Source organism: Anomalospiza imberbis, chromosome 14, assembly GCF_031753505.1.
Source record: "Anomalospiza imberbis isolate Cuckoo-Finch-1a 21T00152 chromosome 14, ASM3175350v1, whole genome shotgun sequence".
Classification (NCBI taxonomy): domain Eukaryota; kingdom Metazoa; phylum Chordata; class Aves; order Passeriformes; family Viduidae; genus Anomalospiza; species Anomalospiza imberbis.
Window position 1 is genome coordinate 1,042,093 of NC_089694.1, and position 20,670 is coordinate 1,062,762.

Below are 20,670 nucleotides of genomic sequence, written 5' to 3' on the forward strand. Positions count from 1 at the left end.
CTCCTAGTGATTTCTCTGCAATGCTTTTTATTTCATCAAGAGAAAATGGAGGCTGGACTCAGTTCCTTTAGTGTTTAATAATGTCTGTCATAACGGAATGCCCTTTATTTAAGCTGCAGCAGTAATTAGAGGCTTGGTGGTGTTAAGTAGCCATAGAGTCTGGCTCTGAGGAATGTTCATTGTACCTCATTAAATTTGGAATTACTACTTAAAAGGCCAGAAATAAATATTCTGTTTATATTTTGGGGATAGTAAATCTAAATGGATGCTGTGCTTGCACATCCTTGTCTCTGCTCGTTCCTGCTGAAGCGAGCGAGGCACTGCTCCAGTAGGCTTGGGCAGCAATCAGAGTCTGCAAAACAGCCTAACCCCAAACCCAACCCTGGTTTCATTGATCAAGTGCAGGAAAATGATCTGCTGTATTACATCTAATTATAAAACATCAATATCAGATGCTAAATGCGCTTACTTTTTCAGAGACACTACGTTGGTAGTTCACAGTTGCAGTCTCCTGTATGAGAAGCTCTGTCAGCGAGCTGGGTGGGGGGAGATGGCTGCAGAGGGAGATGCCAGAGGTCAGGTCCTTCCAGCTCTTCCAGGTGACTGGCTCCTAAATACTCTTTAAGAGCTGAATTGCTTCATGTTTCCCTTCTGTCTTGCCTGGGGCTGTTGGCAGTTAGAGGTGTGTCCTCTGCTCCTCTGCCCCCTCCTCTGGCTTGTGCTCCAGTGCCCATGGAGTGGCTGGAGCTACTGATGGGCACCAGTGGCCAGGTGGGTCCTTTCCAAAGGCGCTGACCTGCAGGGGTCTCAGAGCCACAGCACAGCTTGGCTGCCAGGGGACAGGGTGCTGGGTTCCTTGGTGTGACCTGGGCATCGCTCCCCCGCTGTGGCTGTCAGCATTTGCTGATTTTCTCCCGTGGTGGAAGCCCCAGTAGCTGTTTGGGTGGGGTTTGCACTGGTGTGTACCCCAAAGCCTCGGGCTGCTGCTGCTCTCAAACCTCTGACCCCACCATGGCAGGAGGGGCTGGTGTGGGAGGCCAGGACCTGGGGAGCAGGGCTCTGTTGGGCTGTGGGTGCCGCAGCGGTGGCCAGCAGGGCTGGTGGCCAGCAGGGCCAGCAGCAGCAGAGCTCCTCCCGTGGGTCAGGCACTGCACCTGGTCACCATGCTGGCCCCTGAGCCCGCTCTGGGCAGAGGAGGGCCAGTAGCACAGGGCTAATTACGAGCCATCACACGCAAGGGGGAAATCTCTGCTGACGTCCCTTGAGATCGCTCCCAGCCCCGAGCTGGATCTGAGCCTCTGCCGGTGTGCAGAGGGAGGCCAGCCGTGCCACCCGTGTGAGAGCATCAGCATCAGCACCAGCCTGCCTGCTCCTCGCGGGCCCTGGGCTCGGTCCCGTGCTCCACGGGGCTTCCTACTGCGCCTGCTCCCGGCGGGAAGGAGTCTCAGACCGCTTCCTTATTTCCCATGGGCTAAATAAGCAGCTTGCTAAATGATAATGACTTTCCCTCATTGCTGATGCGTACTTCATTTGACCTGGTCCCTACTTTGAAATTTTCACTGTTTCCCAAGTGCAGCTGGAGCGTTCTTATTTAATTTGCATGAATTCTGTATCACCCACAATGTAATTCAAGCCATAAAAATTAAATGCTGGTGAGATCTCCTAATAGGCAGCATCAGTTCTATTGCAGATGCTGGAGCCTGTGATTGAGTGGCCCATGGAGAACAGGACTGAGGATACAGAAGGACCAGGAGAAGTGGTCTTACAAGCCCTACCCTTCCCACCAGGGAGGCCCAGTGGACTTTTGGGAGCAATTTGCCATTTCTGTGGTCCCCAGTGATGCCTGCAGCACAGAGGGAAAGTCAGGAACCTGGTGCTCCAAGTGGAGATGTGCAGCTTGATGCAGAGGATGAGGAGCCGTCGCATGTTTCTGGAGGATTTTGTGAAACCCAAAAGGAGAGATGCACATTGCAGCCTTGGAGAAAGGTCCGCTTTGTTTTCTAATAATAAAGGGTGACATGCAAGCTTTATTAACAAGGCACGTAGGGGAAAAAAGGCTCAAGGGATAACCCTGAAAAAGTGGTGCTAAATGTGTCATTTTTATGAAGCTCATTTTGTGAAGAGTCCCTACATGCTTTGGCAGGAGGTTGCAGCAGGTTTACAGTAATTTGTGGAAAGATAGAAATGTTTTCACCCTGAAGTGAGAAGAAGGGCAGAAAGCCCCTGTGTTGAGATGCTGTAGAGCTGTCTTCTGAGGCAGAGGCTGGCAGATGGATGGATACCTGTCACTTTGGGTCGGGAGAGATGGGTCCAGCTCCAAACAACCATGGGCTTTGCTGGGGGCTGATGTGTGGACTGAGGAACCAAACCCTTTATCGAGAGCCTGGATCCACATGCTGTGGAGAGAGCTGGATTTTCACCTCCGTGGAGTTTGGTTTGAAAAATATCCCACATCTGAAATTGCTGAAAAGAGGGAAGAGTGATAAAGAACCGGATGCCAGGCATCTGCCCTGAGGCGGGCAGGCTGCAGGGACATGGCTGTGCTGCTGCCAGCCTGCTGGCATGGCCCAGGACACAGCCCTCCCACCCTGGGGACCGACCCAGCCAGCATCCTCTGTTTCTCCAGCATTGCACGGTGCTGGTGGTGCCCGGAGCAGCTGCAGCCCGCTGCCCTTTCTGCTGGCACTTCCATTAGTTCCTCTTAGACCGCCTTTGGCTCCTCCAGGGTTTATTTCTGTTTCTAAGGCGGAGAGTGAGCAGTCGTTAGAGCAGTGCCCTGTTGCTAACAGACCTTTTGCTGTCGGGGAAGTCACCCCATCGATATCCAGGTCAAGAAGAGTTATACTGACGTTTGTACATATTTTTTTTTTAGTTTAATGGAATTGGCAGTCTTCAACCAAAAGCAACCGCTAGGGAAAAAAAAAAAAGTTTAATATTTCCCTCCTGATTGCTCGATTCGGAGTGTGTCTGTTGTTATATTTATATTTGTGTTGCCAAGGCAGCGGTTAAAAGCGTTTTCCATATTAGGCACTGGTAAGCTGTATGGCAAGCCAGGGCTTTTTTTGATGGCACTGACACCAACATGTCTGCATCTGGAAAGCAAGGACAAACCTGTCCCTGAGGACAGCAGGGTTTCTGTCCTCCAAGAGAAATGCAGGCCGAGGCCAGAGACCTCATGCAAGGTGTTATTCAGCGTTTCCCAGTGTCTGGAATGTATTGTTTATTCATGGCACGGAGGCTGTGGGGCTGATCATGACAAGTGTGAGCATCCTTTCTTCAGTTCCAACGGGCAGGAGATAAGAGGTGGCAGCCTGCTTGGGAGGTCCTCGCTGCGCCTGGCTCTGAACATGGAAAGGAGAGGCTGGACTTGGGGCTGGGCTCCCCTTTGATTTCCACAGGAGTGATGCTGATTAGTGAGAAAGTGACAGTTCATTTGCTTTTGCCAAAATAATGAAGAAGATGAGGGCCAGCCTCTCAGTGATGCACTTGATGAAGAGCACACTTTCATCGGTGCCAGCCAGCCTTACCTTTTCCCTCTTTTTTGTGCTTTGACTTTGTTCTTTGGGTCTCATTAAGAGAGGGAGCGGATCCTTTCCCAATTAAAATGCTGACATGTCGAAGACGCTCTCCTTTCCCATCATTTTGCCTCTGTTTGTAAGTGGTTGCACCTTGCAGGATGAACTAGAATTAAATCAAGTAAACTTGGATTGAATAATGCAAGCTGTAAAGCAACCCTTCTCCATGAAAAATCTCATTTCTTTTTTTATTTTTCTGGTTTGATCCCCTAGTCTGCATGGAGATAACCTTGACAGGTAATCCCATGGCTAAGTAAAGAAACTGGGCTGGAAGGATGGGCAGCCCACCCTTGTGTCAGCGTGGGCAGCACAGGCAGCTCTCACCTCTGAGAGTGCAGACCCAGGGAAGAGGATTTCCCATCCTTGTGGCCATGTCACTCCTTGTTTTGCCTGAAATCTGGAAGTAATTATCATTACTTGTGCTGTGTCCAGTGGTGGGGGAATTCCAAGCCTGGGAACGGATGCTGTGTCCTACTTCTCAGGAGCCCTCTTGTTCTGTGTGGATGTAGGGGTTTTATCAGTGGTGCAGAGCATCCTGAGGAGGGGAATACACAGGAATACACAGCAGGGAGTACACAGGAAGGACATTACTCCAGTCCATTGAACAGAAATCACAGGGAGTTTGCTCGCAGGTGAACGAGTTGAGCCAGGATATGGTCTTTGTTTTTGGTTTGAAATCAATAGCAAAGCTCCCAGGGATGTTGGTCCGAGGGGAATTTAGTGCCAGGTCTGTATCTGGGCAGTTTGATGGCAGCACGTGTGGCGTCTCCTCAGCCTGTGGGATTTTGGTGGCAGTGGTCAGACTTTCCCTGTGGATGACCTTGGGTACTCCTTGGCCCCTGAAGTCTTGGCGAGGCAGTGTCCCTGCTCTGAGTGTTTAAATCTCTTCAGTGTACCTGTACAAATTGAAACTTGCTGTCTGCATCCTCTCACCCAGCTGTTCCTCTCGTGGCTTTCCCAGGGCTGACCTGTGCACGCATAGGGGTGGAGGTGGTGGAGGCAGTGGTGGGTGCAGGGGGTCTCCCTGCTGCTGGGCACGGTGGTGGGGCTGGGGATGCAGGGATAGAGCCAGCCCAGGCTCTGGCCTTGTGGGAGCTGTTCCCACGTCTGCCCGTGCTGGGTGAGAGCAGGGGCTCCCCACTCCGTGAGGATTGTGCCAGAACTGGCTCCCAGCCCTCCTGCCCTCCATTGCTTGGCTGCTCTCAGCTCGTCTGCGGGGCTGGGGGCTGCTGTGGGGCTGCCTGGGGGGAATGCTGCGGGGTGGCACCCACCCCCTTGGGATGGCAGCGCCGGGACTGATGGACAAACACAGGGCCAGGTGTTTCCTGTGGTGTTCAGGTTCTGGGTATCATGTGCTCTGGAAATACATGTGTCCGCTCCTGAGCTCTTAGCACCAAAGTCATCCGCCAGGACCACGGATGCAGGAGCTGCAGGGACCAGTAGTTTGTGCAGTAAATCTCCAGCGAGAGTCTCCAGCAGTAATTACTCTGTGGAAGTAATAACGGAGCTGTGCTGAGTGCTGGCTCCCCCTGCTCGCTGCTCCTCGCGTGTTTCTCTCTGGGAGGTTCCTGTTTGGTAAATTAGATATTGTGCTGTATTTTAGAAAAGGTTATGCTTAACCAAGGCTGCCTCTGCTTTATTACCTTGGCAGAGCCGTGTAACCTCTGCTGGGGTACGATTGGATTTCACATTCGCCTCTGCTGCGGCGGCCCCACTCCCTGCATCCTGCCATTGTGATTACGTTAGCAGCAGACTCTGCTTTCCTTTATTTATTGAGACATTAAAGATGCATGCATTTATTTTTACCATGTTCATAATTGCCATAAAAACAGGCCATAGTATCCCAGAGTGGCTCTTTGGGGAGGAGAGCAACCACGGGGCTGGGGCGAGGAGGAGCGTGGCAGAGAGAAGGCAGGACAGGGCTGGGGGACAGGTGGATGTTCCTTTTCTGTCCTGGGAGGAGGCTGCTGTTGTCCTCGAGGAAGGGGAGCAGAGCAGAGCCTGCTCCTTCTGCTGCTCAGGAGGCAGGGAGCACGCCAGGGCCAGGGCTGGTGCTGGTGGGAGCCCAGGTGGGATCCCTGCAGGCCTGGGGGCACTTGGGGTGGATGGACAGGCGGACTGGAGTGCCTGACTTGTACAAGATCCTGCATCCTCAGGGGTCCCTGAAGTGCAGGAAGGATCCTGGCCAGGCTGTGCAGATCCCACCATGTTCCACCACTGTGGCTCACCGTGCATTTCCCATCACGTCCCACCATGCACCTGCCACTGCATCCCCCTGCACAGCTCCCACCACGTGCCCCCTGATGGCTCCCACCATGGCCTCGTGGCTTTCCCTCTGCTCTCCCCCTGCCTTCTGGCTGCTTTTCTTGGTTCCTTACCTGCTGCCAGCACCAGAGCCCCGGGGCTGTGTAATCTGAGGTTAAAAGACTGCGTTTCAAGAGCAGAACGAGTTAGTGGGTTTTGCTTGCAAGTAACAACTCCTTTGACTTTTCTTCCCTTCTTTTACTCCTCTCTAACTTCTAAGCATGCCACCCATTGTTTGCTTTTTTATTAATAACAGAGCCCACTGTCTCTGCAAATGAAATGATGTAAAACAAAGGAAAGTGCCTGCATTAAATTCTCTGGCAGGGGATTACCTTGCTGGCATTTACATATCTGTGCAATAAATATTTTAACATGTTAATTATACACTAATAAGAAAAATACCTTTTGAACTTTCAGTCAAATTGACACACACAGAACTGAGTCCATCAGGGAATTAAAAGCAATTAGTTTTGTAACAGAGCTTAGTCACATTGTTTCTTCTCTGCAAACTGTTCTGTGGTCACCAGCCAGCCTTTTTTTTGGTGAAAGTTGGTGGAAAGACTGACAGGTCCTGGAGTTTTCCATGCCTGTCTCTCTCCTGCTCGCAGGGGCCTGTGCCATCGTGGGATGCTCCTTCCCTCTCGAGAGGTTTCATCCTGGGCCTGCAAACCTGGCTCTTCCCAGTCATGGAGAAATCAGACTTGTAACCATCTCCGTTTTTTTTTTCCTCCTTCCAGACTGAAAACTACTCCTTTGATTCCAACTACGTGAACAGCAGAGCTCATTTAATAAAAAGGTACGTAGGCTTGCTTGAGGGGCTTGCTTTGCCCAGCCAGATCCCAAGGGTTTAATGTTCTTTCATACTGCCTTATATACCACTTGCTTATTTTAATATGCAAAACTTTTTAAGAGTAATCATTTGATTTTAAAACAGTACTTACTTGCCATTAAGTCCCATTGCTCATGGTTTGCAGTAAAGGGAATCTTTTTTTCCTTCTCTTTGGCTTCTTCATGCTGGGAAGGTGCAGTAAGTGAGGTAGAGTGCTGTTACCCTGACAACTTTCAAATTCTGAGAGTTTATTCCATTTGAATGCACAGGAATAAAAGGATAGATTTGGGTGGTGAGCTCTCCCTGCCATGTGAGGCGGGGAAAATTAAAAAAAACACAAGTTGTTTGGGGGCAGGTAATTGGGTTGGATGCAGCTCATGGTTCTAACTCGCTGTTTTAGCTTGAATACCAAAGCAAACAGCACTTGGCTAGGCTGATTTTTTCCCATGTGTGAAAGGAAACAATCAGTTCAGCTGAACCTGGCAGTTACCCTTTGGGTGAAATAGTGCTGTCCTCAGAGCCTGGCAGTGATGAGGGATTGTCTCTGGGGATTTCCCCGCGTTAGCCAGCTGAACCCTGCTGGGCTGCGTTAACCCAGAGGTGAGCACTGCCCCATGGGCAGGAGGCTGGGCTTGTGCTGCCTCCCGGACGGGCACTGACATGGTCAGTACTCCTCACTGGGCTGCAGGGCCAGCTCCCTGCACAGGAGGAGGGTGCAGGATGGGGCCAGCAGCTCCTTGCCCACCTCCCTTCTCTCCCCAGGGCCTGGCCAAGGTGTGGGGAGCGAGCCGTGCCCGTGCCCACGCCCATGCCTGTGCCCAGCCCGGCTGCGCTCGGTGACTCTGCAGAAGCCACCACTGAACCAAGGGTTTTACAGAGAGCAGAAGCTGGCCCTGAACTGTTGAGATCTGATCTGAGCAGTAAAAATATCCAATTATCTGCCTGGCTGAGATCCCATTTGTTTGCATCTTAGAAACCCGAGCAGTGAGGGAGCTGCGAGCGCGGGTTCAGCTGGCGGAGGGCAGGTGTGTTTGCCTGCGTGGCCCGTGGTGTTTACTGATGCTGATGTGACTGTGAGGGTTGGCTGGCCTGTGCCACGCTGCTCCTCGCCAGAGTCTTCAGGCACACTCAAAAAAACCCAAATCTATTAATCTTTCCTCGTTCCCACCTAAGATAAAGGCAAACCGTGCTCCCGCCTGCCGCAGCGGGGCTTACTCCGAGGCTGTATTGTTTGGGAAATGCTGCTGCCGCCGATTCCCCCAGACCTGCCCATCCTTTAGAGAAGTGTCAGCCGTGGAAACATGTCGTGTGGCTGCTGCATTACGGTCTGGCTCACTGCAGGCAAGATAAATGCCTTGTAACATGGGTTGCCTGCACATTACGAGCAGCAGCTCCGTGTAGGACAGCAGTTCCCCTTGCTTTCTACCTTTGTCTTGCATCTTAAGTACAATGGGTGCCAGGAATGCTGTGTAGACATCTGAGAACAAAAAATATTTTCTGTAACATACTGTGGCATCATTTTCATTCTTTGCCTTTATGAAGATGTTGTAGCTCTGCTATCTTTGGTGAGTGAATCTTCTCAAATCCAGCACTTAATTAATCTATTTGTACTTTTCCTGTGTTGTCTGCCTGCCTCTCTTGCTCATCTACACTCACACAAATGAATTGTAGATTTGTAGTGCTTTCTTAACTTAAAAATCTTTGATGTCTCCTGGAATCAAAGTCAGCGGCTTCAATAGGGACATCTTTATTTAAAAGGTAATGTTTGAAGGTTTACCAATTTATATGTATTTCAGAGCTCCCCCCTCGTGTGCTTTTGCAGAGCATTAGATGGTAGGTGGTCTGCTTGGTTTCCGTGGAGACACAAAAGGGCTTTTCAAAGTAATGAAAATCTCCAGCTCTTTGGGGCTTTGAAGCCCGGGCCGCGTCTTCCGCTGACGTTTCACACCAAATCAGCCAGTGAGAAAGTTTGCACAAGTGGGTGCAGCTGGATCCTCCCAATGAGTGCAGTTTTCCCATGCCACGGCTGGGCGTGGAAGGAGCACAGGGTGGCTGTGCCATCTGGGGCAGGTGGGTCTCAAGGTGCCCCTGCAGCACCCCAGGGTCCTGGGGCATGGCCCCTCTCAGGGGGTTGGGGTCCCAAATGCAGCCAGAAATGCAGCTCTTCACAGAGTCACAGAATGGGGTTGGAAGGGACCTTAAAAGATGACCCAGTTCCAGCCCCCTGCCATAGGCAGGGACACCTTCCACTGTCCCAGGCTGCTCCCAGCCCCATCCAGCCTGGCCTTGGACACTCCCAGGGATCCAGGGGCAGCCACAGCTTCTCTGGGCACCCTGTGCCAGGGCCTGCCCACCCTTACAAGGAAGAATTTCTTTCTAATATCTAAATATCACCTCTCTTCTTCCAGTTTAAAACCATTCCTCCTTGTCCTGTCACTATCTGCCTGTGTAAAAAGTCACTCTCTCTTTTTTTGATGTCCTATCACTATTTGCCCATGTAAAAAGTTGCTCCTTTTTATAAGTCCCATTTAGAAACTGTAAGGGGCTCTAAGGTATTCCCAGAATGTTGTCCAGGATGAGTAATCCCAGCTCTCTCAGCCTGTCGTCATAGGAGCTGCCCTTCCTCCATCCCTCTGGCCTGGAGGCTGCATTCCATGGGTGTTGGGGCAGCTCAGCCCCTGGGGGAAATCTGGGAGCAGCTCAGTCCTTGGTCCTTCCAGTAGTGGCTGTGCTTGCAGAGGCTGTCAAGGATGTTTGACTGTGTATCAGATTTCCTTGAAGCTGCATGAACTTGGACCCAGAATCACTGGTTTATTTTTAAAAATAAGAATACATCATCATGATTAAAAGACATTCCTGTTTCCAGGAAGACTTTTGTTTTTAAGCTTGAAGTGATTAGGATTTGGCTTATAACCTAAAAAAAGTGGGGTTTAGATTTTGTGTAACTTCAGTATGAGGTAGTGCAACTTGGGAGAGCCAAGTTGTAGAAACAGCTAATTTAATGTGTATTTTTAAAATTTTATTTCAACTCCTGCTTCACTCTGAGCTTCTGTAAGACCCAGGGCAGCCTGCGGGTACCCACAGGCTGAGACCACAGCCAGGGGCAGGAGCAGCCTGCGGGGTGGTGCAGGCTGGACGCTGTGTTTTGGGGTGCAGAGGTGCCAGTCAGGGAGGGTCCCCCCCGCAGCCCCTGCCCCAGCTCCCCATGCCTGGGCAGTGTCACTGGGTGCTGTGCAGGGCAGGCACCTCCCGTCCCCGGGGCGTGTCGGGGGCCACCTTGTCCCACCCAGTGACAGCTGTGTTTCCCCAGCAGCTCCACGTTCAAGGACTTGGAGGGGAACAGCCTGAAGGACAGCGGCCATGAGGAGAGTGACCAGACGGACAGCGAGCACGACGTGCAGCGGGGCCTCTACTGCGACACGGCCGTCAACGATGTGCTCAACACCAGCGTCCCCTCCATGGGGTCCCAGGGCCCCGAGCAAGGTGAGCCACTGCTGTGCCCTGGGGGTGCCCGCTGCCCCCCACACGCCCCATCTGGGGGCTCTGGGGCTGCCCTGGCGGGCGTGCAGCGAGGATGCTTAGTGCTTGCTGGGGATAACGCCGTACATCGGCAGAGCGCGGGGTAGAAGTAAATTAATCTTCACGCCACGCCTGTCAGGTAAGCGAGCAGTTGGGATTGTCCCCTACTCACAGGCAGAAAACCCAGGGCCCTGAGCAGGTGCCTGACAGTGAGGGAGCGCTGGAGTTGGGATTAGGGCAGGAATTCGAGGCGCTGTGCCCAGGGCTGGTTCCTGCCCGCCTCGCCTCCGGAGCACCGATGGTGTGTGCGCTTCCCAGCGCTCCCATCCCAGCTCCAGAGCTCGCTCAGCAGCTTTCCCAAAGGTCAGCAGAGCATGTGGGCAATTAGTCAGCCATCCCACAAGAGATTAGCTCAGGCCAGTGGGCGAGGGTTTGCATCTTTTCACCTGCATAGGTGGCAGCTTTCAGCTCTTATCGTCCCCATGTGCAGGGATGAAGTCCTGCTCTGAAATCAGACTGGTATTGGCTAGAGGAAGGAAGTCAGAGGAGTTCAGCTGAGCCCAAGTGTCGTTTGTACTTGGGCATGAATGTCGCTTTGAATGTCTGAGGGATGCAAACATCCTATGCAAACACCCTGTCTTTTTCAATTAAGAAGCCTGAGTGCGGTTTGGTGCTCCGGCGCGGGGGAGCCTCGGGGCACTTGGCTATATCTTGTGATAAGCTGTAGCTGAGGCTCAACTGGAAGCCCCACTGCTAAAAGACTTAAGGATATGAAAACAAAATGCTGTGATTATGAACTGGTCTTCAGCTGTTTAATTCAATTCATGGTAAACATCATTAAAAGCCTTTGTTTTGCTGTCATAAAAGAGTCAAACGGGGGAGAGAGAGTTCTTGCCATCTGTGCCACTGAGTGTGGGATTTTTCTGGAGAGAATCTGATCTCTGTATTAATTCTCGATAGAGTCTGTTAAATGGCCATAGTTAACCCTGTAAGACTCCACGAGGAGGGAACACAGAGGTCACCTACACATTCCACGCTGCCAGCTGCACTAATTGGAGAGGGATGGCATCCGCAGCGATAATGTATTTCCAGACAACCCTACTGTGGCCAAAGATGAAAAAAATTAAACATTTATATAACTGTACAGTGGCAGTTTAATTCTCTGCAGACCAGCACCATGTCAGAGAATGCAGGCTGATAGCTATCATTTATTATTCTTCTATTACAAAGAAATGCTTTTTCATTTCGATCAGGAGAGGGTTTCCTAAGATGCATTTGTAGTAAGGGATGACTGTAGAAGCAAAAATGTTCATAATTGATTCCCATCCTGGTGAATGGTCTGAGCAACATCTGTTAATTTTTTGTCACATTTCTTCAGCAGAAAACCCAATCTCAGTGGGCTGCAGACAGGGTTTTACAGGGATTACATTTCTGATAAGCCTGCGTGCTGGCTCTGATAACAATGCAAATAAGTTAAAGAGGCTGAGTTGGAGGCAGAGCTCATCGGAGGAGTCAGATAGAAGTAAATATGGTTCAGTCCACTGTAGCATGGACTCCTCACTGCATGTAAAATACACCCCAAAAAGGAGGTGTATTTCCAGAAGGTGACTTCTGAAGGCAACCTGTCTGTGTCCTGGTCCTGCGGTGGCCTAGGGGCTTGGTGCTCCTGGGTCTGGTTTATTTTTGGGAGGAAAGCAGCCTGATAGTGCTGCACTGACACCCACCTGCACCTGCAGGCAGGTGTGCTGCAATCAGCTCTCTTGTCCGGCAGGAACCCCACTGTCTTGTGAGGAAGAGCTCGGAGTAACCCTGTGAGGTTATTGGGTTGCTGGTGGAGCAATGAGAGGAGCAGCACAGGTGGGGAAGTGAGTGGTTACTGTCACAGAAGCAGAAAAAAAGGTTAAAGAGAGTGTTGCCTGAGCTGATTTGTCAAACAGGAACTGCAGAAAATAATGAGGAAAATCAAGATGCTGAGATGATGGGGATAACAACAGTTCCCACATGATTAAAGAGATGGTTTTGGCTTGGTAATTTTTACCTGGTCTTGGGGCAAAGTGGCAGGGTGGAGAGGAAGCACCAGAAATTCACTGACAAGGATGCGCAGGACTAGTTCACTGACAAGGATGTGCAGGACTGTTGTCTGACTACTGCTTCAAATACACAGTCCTTGTCTGGAGAGCAGCCTGGCAGCTCATGTACCCATGTTTTGCTTTTGCTTGTTGTCCCTGCCCAAGCTGCATCTCATGTAATCCCAGAGAAATGGGGTGGGGAGTTGTTGTTGGAGTTTGCTCGTTGATGGTAATGATCTCCTGGCTGGGAGCCTGGTGTGGTTCCCCCGTGGCCAGTCTCTGCTGGGCTTGGACCTCAGCTTGAGGCACCACGAGTCCTTCATGAGTGGCCAGCTCTCAGACTGTGTCCCAATAAATTGAGTCTTTATCTGCTCAGTGGGTAACCCTGGATCTGCCCAGGCAGACACTGGTTGGGAGAAATCCTTGTAGCTGGGTGGTAGAGGATGATCCCTCTGGGGTGGCTCGGGGTGGTCAGTGTGGACCTGTCTAGCCAGACTTTGCCTACTGAGATGCTGCATTTCCTGCAGAGGGAGGTAGGCTGCATGGATCCAAGCTCCTTTGTCTTCTTAAACCAGTGGCACCAGTGGTGAGTACTCAGGCATGGGAGCCCCAGGGAGCTGCTGGTGTTTCACTTTCCTGGTGCCACTCTTGGGTGGGAGTGACACCAGCTGCCAGTCCTGCTGGCAGGAGCCCTTTCTCCTCCTTTGGAAATGACCTAGATTTACAGAAAAATGGCAAACCATAGCATGGAGAGTGTTGAGCTTCAGTGGGTAGCAGCAGGTCATCAGAAATACTGCCTGGAGCTCAGCCACATTGCGAATTTTGGGAGCAGGACTTCTGCCCAGTCCCTCTTTACCTCAGGATCTTAATTATTGATTATAAATTCATCTGATGAAAAGATGGCTTTAATTGCTCTAATATGTACCCAATTTGGAGTTCATTATAGCCCAGGATTGTTTTCCTTCCCTTGCTAATTGACACCAAATGGGATGCAGAGGAAGGCGGGCACTGGTGCTGTTCCACCTTCAGCGATTGCCTGGCTGCCTGTAATTGTTTGTTTATTTGTGGAGGTGCTAAGTGCTGCTGGAAGTTTATATGTACTCTCTTCCTAAGGAGTCCTCAGCTGAACCTCCAGACGGATTTCTTTGCGAGGGGGCTGTTCTCAAGCAGCTGCTGGATCTCAGCAATGTTTTGGGATGGCTGGAGAAGTCTGCTGGAGGATGGGATTAAATCCTGGGGTCCCCTTTGTGCCTCGGCCTGTTTCACTGCAAGATGGGGTGGATTTTCTCTGTATCCTGGTGTACCCGTGGCTCGAAGTGCAGCACTGGAGGCAGCCCTGCTTTCCAGGAGGAGCTGAAGTGTGGTGCACGCTGCCCCTGAGGACGGTGGTGTGGGGTGAGGCGCTGGCAGGAGCTCTGCCATGGGGTTGGAAGCTCCTGACACCTGCCCCTCCCAGCAGCACCGGGAGAGCTCAGCGTGAAATGTTCCCCAACACTGCAGACTGTGGTGGTGGTTTTCCCTGGAAATGGCAGCACGGACCAGATGTTCACAGGGTAATTGAAAATTCCATTTTATCAGAAAGCGTTTGCTGTCAAAAAGTTTTATCTTTACTTCAACAAAGAGGCTGATTAGATCCCTCAGGACCTGAATTAGCATCTTTGAGGCTGGATACTCTGTTTTGTGATTCAGGTAGTTATTCCTCCCTTGGTTTTCCTCATACTGGCACTTTTTTCTTTAAATCCCCTTGCCCTCTTCCAGTCATAGTGCTTGTGCAGGTTTGGCTTGTTTTCTTTGTGTGGTTGTGCACAAGCACCTAGGTATGCTTAAATGTATTCTACTGCCTTTTTCACCTTGCCTTGAGCGAGAGCCATTCTTGTACTCTCTAAGTCATCACGGGAGCTCTTGCCAGCTTAGAAATCAGAAAGGAGATATTTCCAATATAAGTTTTTAATGTTAGAAGCAACAGATTTCACACTTATCTTAATTCCCAGTGCTGGCCAGTATTTTAGCCATCAATTACAGAAAGAAAATCATTGGTCTAATGAAGCAGAGATTCACTATTTAAGATAAAAATAGAAAATATGAAAATAATAAGTACATGCTAATCATAAAATGGCAGTGTTAGAAATAGTCACCACAGCCATAAAATAGTGAAAAAGCTTTAAAATCAAAACGAGAGGGTTTTAAGCAATGTCAGTAATGGATCTCTACAGAGAATTGCTTCTAAATGCATCACTTCCACTTTTCTGGTGCCAGATCAGCAGTAAAGGTTCACGTGAAATGTCATCTGGAAAGACCTGATCCTGCATACATTTCCACATCTGTGTAACTTTGCTCACAGGGGGGATTTAATTGTGTCTGAGTCCCATAAACTCCAGCAAGATGAAGGGTTCTTTGAATAGAAATGGGTTATATTTAAATAGTTATGTTAAGTCTTCTTTATGCTATCACACAGTATAGAAATAAGATTTGGATGTAAAGGAGAAGTGGGCCTGTGATAGTCACTGAAACTTTTCTTGCTGGTTGCATCCCAAATTATTCAGATGTATCATCATTTAGGGGATCAGGTTTCATCTGGAATATTCCAATTGGTTCTTATGCTCATCTCCATAGCATCTGGGTGTATTTCAGTTATGAATTGGGAACATGACTAATGGTATTAACCGGAGGCAAACACAGGTATTAGAAACTGTTGATTTTTTTAAGCTGATTTCCAGCAGTCGTTCTACCTACAGCCCCCTTTCACTCTGCAGAAAAGCCTTTCTGTAGAGCTGCAAGTACATAAAGACCTAAGTGACATATTCTAGGGCTTTGGAGGCTGCTTTTCTCTGGATTTTTCTACAAATTAATGAAAGTACCTAATTTCTTGTATTCATACATGCAGCACGAGACATAAAGTATAACATTCATCTGTGAGTGACAGCACATCCCTTAAGATGGATGAATGCTGTAAGCTTTCTTTACAGGGCAGTGTCAATTATTACAGCTCCTCTGATTTCTGTATTACTGCACGGCTCTGGTAAAGCAGCCTCAGTGCGCTCCTGCAGTGGCCAGCCTGGAGGGAGCAATCAGCTTCTCACAGTCCTTTGAAAGCCCTGAGAAGGATTTTTCTGACCAGTGGGTAAGCTGGTCTTTGGGAAGAGGAGTTGATTGTCTTATGATTCCCACACTTTCAGATGATTGCGTGTTGAGCATCCAAGTCAGCTCCGTGTGGAGGTTACTGATGCTTTTGTCCATGCCCTCTCCATCCTCCCCAGCTCCTGCTGACATTCCTAACCAGGACTGTGGAGGGGCACAATATCTTTTGTTGGACCATTGAATGTAACTCATCTCCTTCTTCAGAGGTCGGTGTGGACAGGCAGAACTGGACAGAGGGACAGGTGGCCCCACCTTCGAGCTCAGCTGCCTTCACCTCCACGCTGCAGCAGAGCAGGGCAGGGCTCACGTCAGGAGGTTTAAGCTGTGCATGGACTTGCTGGTTGGCACGGGCAGATCCCTTGTGCTGCTCTCCCTTAGTGCTGCTCTCACTGAGCACAGCTTGGAGAAGTCCTTGCTGGGAAGTGCTGGGGGGCAGGGGTGACACTGAAGTCATCTTTGGAGCAATAAGTGAAGCCAATCCCTCTTTGCAACAGCAGAGCTAAATAACAAACAGATGTGCAACCTCCTTTGTTTGCGTAAGAAGCATTGTCCTGTATCCCACATTCCTGGCACTCTTCCTTCAGTTTTCAGGTTCCTTCAAAGGTAGTTCTTGTGGAGTCTTCATCACTGAAGTTACTCCATTCAGGGTCACACGAGTTATAACCTTTAGATCCTCAAGTCTTTTCCCCCCTAAGCACAGAGAACACTCAGCAGATGTGAACATTTTGGCAACTTGGAGAGGAAAACTAAAACTTGAATCCATGCCCTGTTGTGTAGGTTTTTAATGGATGAATGATCAGCCCCGAAATTTGGAGAGTTTCTACTGTTTCATTGTACTTTTTAATGAGATTTTGTCAAATCCACTCATTGCTTACCCATATTTTTACTGGGTGACTGGAGAGCAATTTATAGGAGATATGAAGAAGAGGTATTTCAGATTAGAGAATTTCAGCTTCTATTTCTGCTTGGTTTTGTTAACTGTTCCTAAACTCCTGCCCAAGGAGAACCTTTGCAGAGAAGATCTTTGTCTCAGGGTTCAGCTGAAGATGGGGTAGCTCTAATGCTGCCTCTTCCAAAGCCTCCTTTTCCAGGGCCGCTACCCAATACTTGGATTTTAAGATATTTTAAGATAAATAAACAGTTCAGGCAAGCTTGCAGCTTCCTTTTGCCTTACAAACAAGTCAAAAAAAGGCTCATGTGGCCTCTTTTCCCTCTCTGCCAGTAACTTCTAAGGAAACCTTTAACACTTTCCTTCTCACAGCAGTTAAGTCTGGCAAAGTGGCCAAGGTAATGGCCATCAGATTTAACAGTAGGGAAGGTATATGAATAAAAGCAAACCTTCTGCTAACCCAGCAAGCCAGCACTTCCCAATCTCCTCCTGTAATCAATCTACATCGTTAATGACTCTGAAAACAGACTGAACTGCTGGGGCTGGCACCGGGAAACTTGCATTACAAACTAACCATCTCTTATTAACCTTTCGGTGTTTCCTTCACAGCACTAATTAGAGCCAAATAAAACTACTGTTTGTGAAACTCCTAAGTTAAAATATAATTTTCAGAGAAAATATGGTAAACACCAGAGCTCCTGTTTGCTTGGCCTTTCTTTTTAATTATGATAGGGGATGGCTGTTACTTGTTTAACAGAGGCTTACATGATTAATGCTGCAATGTTACTGTAATTAAAACGGCAAAAAAAGATGTGATTGGGACCCGTATAATTTACAGACATCTCGGCATTCTGGTGGCAGAGCTGCTCTAAGTGTTGCAAAGACGAATCATAAAAATTTATTCTAATTAAAATTGCCAGATTGACTAAACAACAGGTGACTTATATAACTTGAGCGACTTGCACTTGGGGTGAGAAATCATCTGAAATCAGTGAATTATACAAAGCTGCCTATTATTCTGCTAAATGGGAAAGTGTGTGCTTACCATGGCAACCCGCATCACTTTTGCAGCCTCTGGAAAATACAGGGCCCTTTATTAAAGGAATAATCAGCACAAGCAGCGTGGTGACCCCCGGCTCTGCGGGGGCAGGGACACGGCCTGGGGGCTCCGGGGCAGCGCCCTGGGCACAGGTGGGTGCCAGCAGGTGAGACCCTGCCACGGTACATGGGGGGTTCAGGTGTGAGCCAGCATCTCCAGAGGGGCTGCCACAAGTTGGGTGCCTGCTGTTTTTCCCTCCAAAACGTGGTGCATTTACGTTTCTTTGTGTGATAACGATAAATCATTTGCACCTCTGTTAATTAGGCTGTTAATTAGAGAGCTGTAGGGCAGGGACTGTGTCTCCCCTGGGTGCAGGGGAAGGAGCCCACCCGTCTCCAAAGTACGGAGATATGGGTGAGTGTCTGAGCTGCTCCAGTTCCTGCAGATATCTGCCGAAGGGAGACACACCACTGGGTTTGCATGTAGGTTGTTTTACTAAATGATCTATGTAATAATATATAAGTCAAAACTCTGTAATAATTGGCACCAAACAGCAAAGAGAACTCGCAGCTTTTATCTGTCTTGAGGGAAGTGCTGCCACTCAGAACTCGGGAGTGCTGTATTTTATTTCTCATACAGCATATATGAATGTAAGACTAGATAGTTTTAAATGGGTCACAGAATTATTAAGAAGTTTGGCAGCCTTTCCTCCCGGTGCACGCAGGTACGTGGGGAGTGGGTGGGCTGGGGAGCAGGAGCGTGGGCTGTGCCAGGCTCTGGCTGGGTGTTTGTTGCCTTTGCACAGTCATTTCCCCTTCCATCCTGCATTTAACCCCTGTGTCTGTTTGGAAAATAAGTTCCTTATAGCAAGTATTATTACAGATCTGTGTTAGTCATGATGTGTATAATCATGGTAACGCATAGGGTGGCCCCTATTTTTGCTGAATATCTGTAATGGTAGTGATCAGTTTCCCCACTCTCAGCATTAGCTCTCTTAGTGTTTTTATTTTTCAGCAGAAACCCCTTTTTGTTCCATTTTCCTTATTGTATTTCACCCTTTTTCAAGTGTGAAGAACAGCTAGCTTTGTAACTGGCTTCATTGGCTACCAGCACATTGTGTTTCATTACCAACATCCACAGCTGGCTGGGGGGCTGGCACATGGCAGCAGGTGACAGGCGGTCACTGCTGTGTCACCTCACCTTTGGGCAGTGACAGTCACACCTGGGGCAGGGCAGTGGAGTTGTGTTGAGATGGGTCAGGCTCGAGGTCTGGGTGTCATAAATAGGGGGACATCTGGGTGTGTGGAATGACTGGTTTAGTGAAGCCAGAGCTTTATCCCAAAGAAATCCTGGGTTAGTGTCAGTCCCTGCAGGAAAAGGAGTTTAAATTGAACTGCAGGGAAAAAAAAAAAGGGAAAAAAGATGAAAAACCCCCTCTCTGAATTGAAGCAATAGGAAATGAAAACTGCTGAGATGTACTGTCATGTGGGGAGTGGTGCTACCAACCTTGTGCTGCAGTAATTACCTCTATGCATGCAATTTGTGCTCGGCTACGACTGATTTCCCACATCATCCGGTGCCCAGGCTATATTCAATCAGTCCCAGCTGGAGAAACCTATCTTGGATCATTTGGTGAGATTTCACCACAGATGCTACCTTGCCTGCTGGGGAAGCGCCGCGGAGCCCCCCGGCACACGGCTGGAGGTGTGGGGACAGTCACAGCAGGGTCCCTCCGGCCAGGGACAGGGGCTACCACGTCCCGTGGGGTGCTGAGGACCTGCAGCTGGTGGGGGTGAAAGGTGAGGAGCTTCTGGCACTTCCTAGGGAGAAGTCTTGGCTCTGCTGGATGCGTGCTGGAGAGAGAGCAGGTTTTGTGGTTGTTCCTGCACTGTTTCATGTGAAAAATGAAAGAGTGAAGAGTGTCGGTTGGAAATTTTCGTGAGAAGCCAAGGGAGGTGGGTGTCCTCATGTCTTGCAAACCAAAATAGGTCGAGCACTTGATTTCCTCTGACTGCTTTGGAAATGACTGCTTCAGTGAGGAGATGAGGCAGGGCAGGAGCTGGTGCGAGTTCAGGCACGGCGCTGCCTCGCCTGCTCGGGCACGTTCCCTGTCAGCTCCTGCAGGGCCGAAGGGCTCCCGAGCCAGGCAAGGAGCATCTGGCTTTGCCCCAGGAGAGGAACTTTCTCAACTCAACTGCCTGTGATCCTGGATTAGGTACAGCTTGGTGAGAAGCTATAAGGGGCAGCTCTCGTGTGGGAAGAAGAATTTGGCTGGAAACCTGAAGTTAAAACTGTGCACAGTAGTAATTCAGGAACTGGCAGAGAAGGTGTTTTTTGGGAACAGTAGCTGCATTATTGGAGGGTGTAAATACGTTTGAGGAGGGTCAGGCATACTCAGGTGTGTCTTGGAAGGTTACTAGGTGTACACTGATTTGTTTGTTTGTTGACTTTGGTTTGTTTTTTACTCTCTGTGTTTACCAGTCCATCATCATCATCATCATCACACAATGGTTTGAGTTGGAAGGGGACTTAAAGATCATCTGCTTCCAACCCCCTACAATGGGCAGGGACACCTTTCACTGTCCCATGTTTCTCAGAGCCCCATCCAGCATGGCCTTGGACACTTCCAGGAGTGAGGCACCCTCAGCTTCTCTGGGCAGCCTGTGCCTAGGTCTCACCACCCTCACAGTAGAGAATTCACTCCTGATGCCTTATCTAACTTATGAATTTAAAGCTATTCCCCCTTGCCCTATCACTTTTGCCCTTGACACAAGTCCCTTCCAGCCTTCCTGTAGCCCCTTTATTTGTTATTTGTGCCACTGACTGCTGCTCAGCAGCCCGTTTCAGTGGGAGCTGTGTGTGCAGGATGTCCCATGTGTGTCCTGTGGCAGGCTCCCAGGGAGTTTCAGTGGGAGCTGTGTGTGCAGGATGTCCCATGTGTGTCCTGTGGCTGGCTCCCAGGGAGCCACCCCTGGAGCCCAGGAATGCCGAGTGCCTCACAGCGCTCACCGGGTGACTTCCATGTCCTGCATCTGTTCTGACAGGAGGTGCTTTTGCAGCCACTCTCTGGTTAGTTTTGGTCCCTCAGATGCATTGATTTACAGACCTTTCCTGTGCAGTGCAGCTCTTCTCGATGACAGGCCACGAAGCACATGATAACTCAGCAGCCTAAATTATTCAGGCAAATTGAATGTGTTTGGCTTGTTCCAAACTTTTGTTTCCTTTCAGTGCTGTCAGGAGCACAGGTAGCCCTGATGCTCGTATTGCAGCTCATTCAAGTGCCAAGGAGACGCAAACAGCTCAACTAT

At 49.6% G+C, this 20,670-nt stretch overlaps 1 protein-coding gene across 1 annotated transcript in view; it reads left to right on the forward strand.

Moving 5' to 3' along the window:
• Positions 1–20,670, forward strand: part of PCDH19 (protocadherin 19) — a 59,359-nt gene that overhangs the window by 21,630 nt on the left and 17,059 nt on the right. Inside the window, exons 3-4 of the mRNA XM_068204545.1 lie at positions 6,617–6,675; positions 10,022–10,191. Of these exons, the coding sequence (XP_068060646.1) occupies positions 6,617–6,675; positions 10,022–10,191 (229 nt within the window). The remainder of the gene's footprint in view (positions 1–6,616; positions 6,676–10,021; positions 10,192–20,670) is intronic.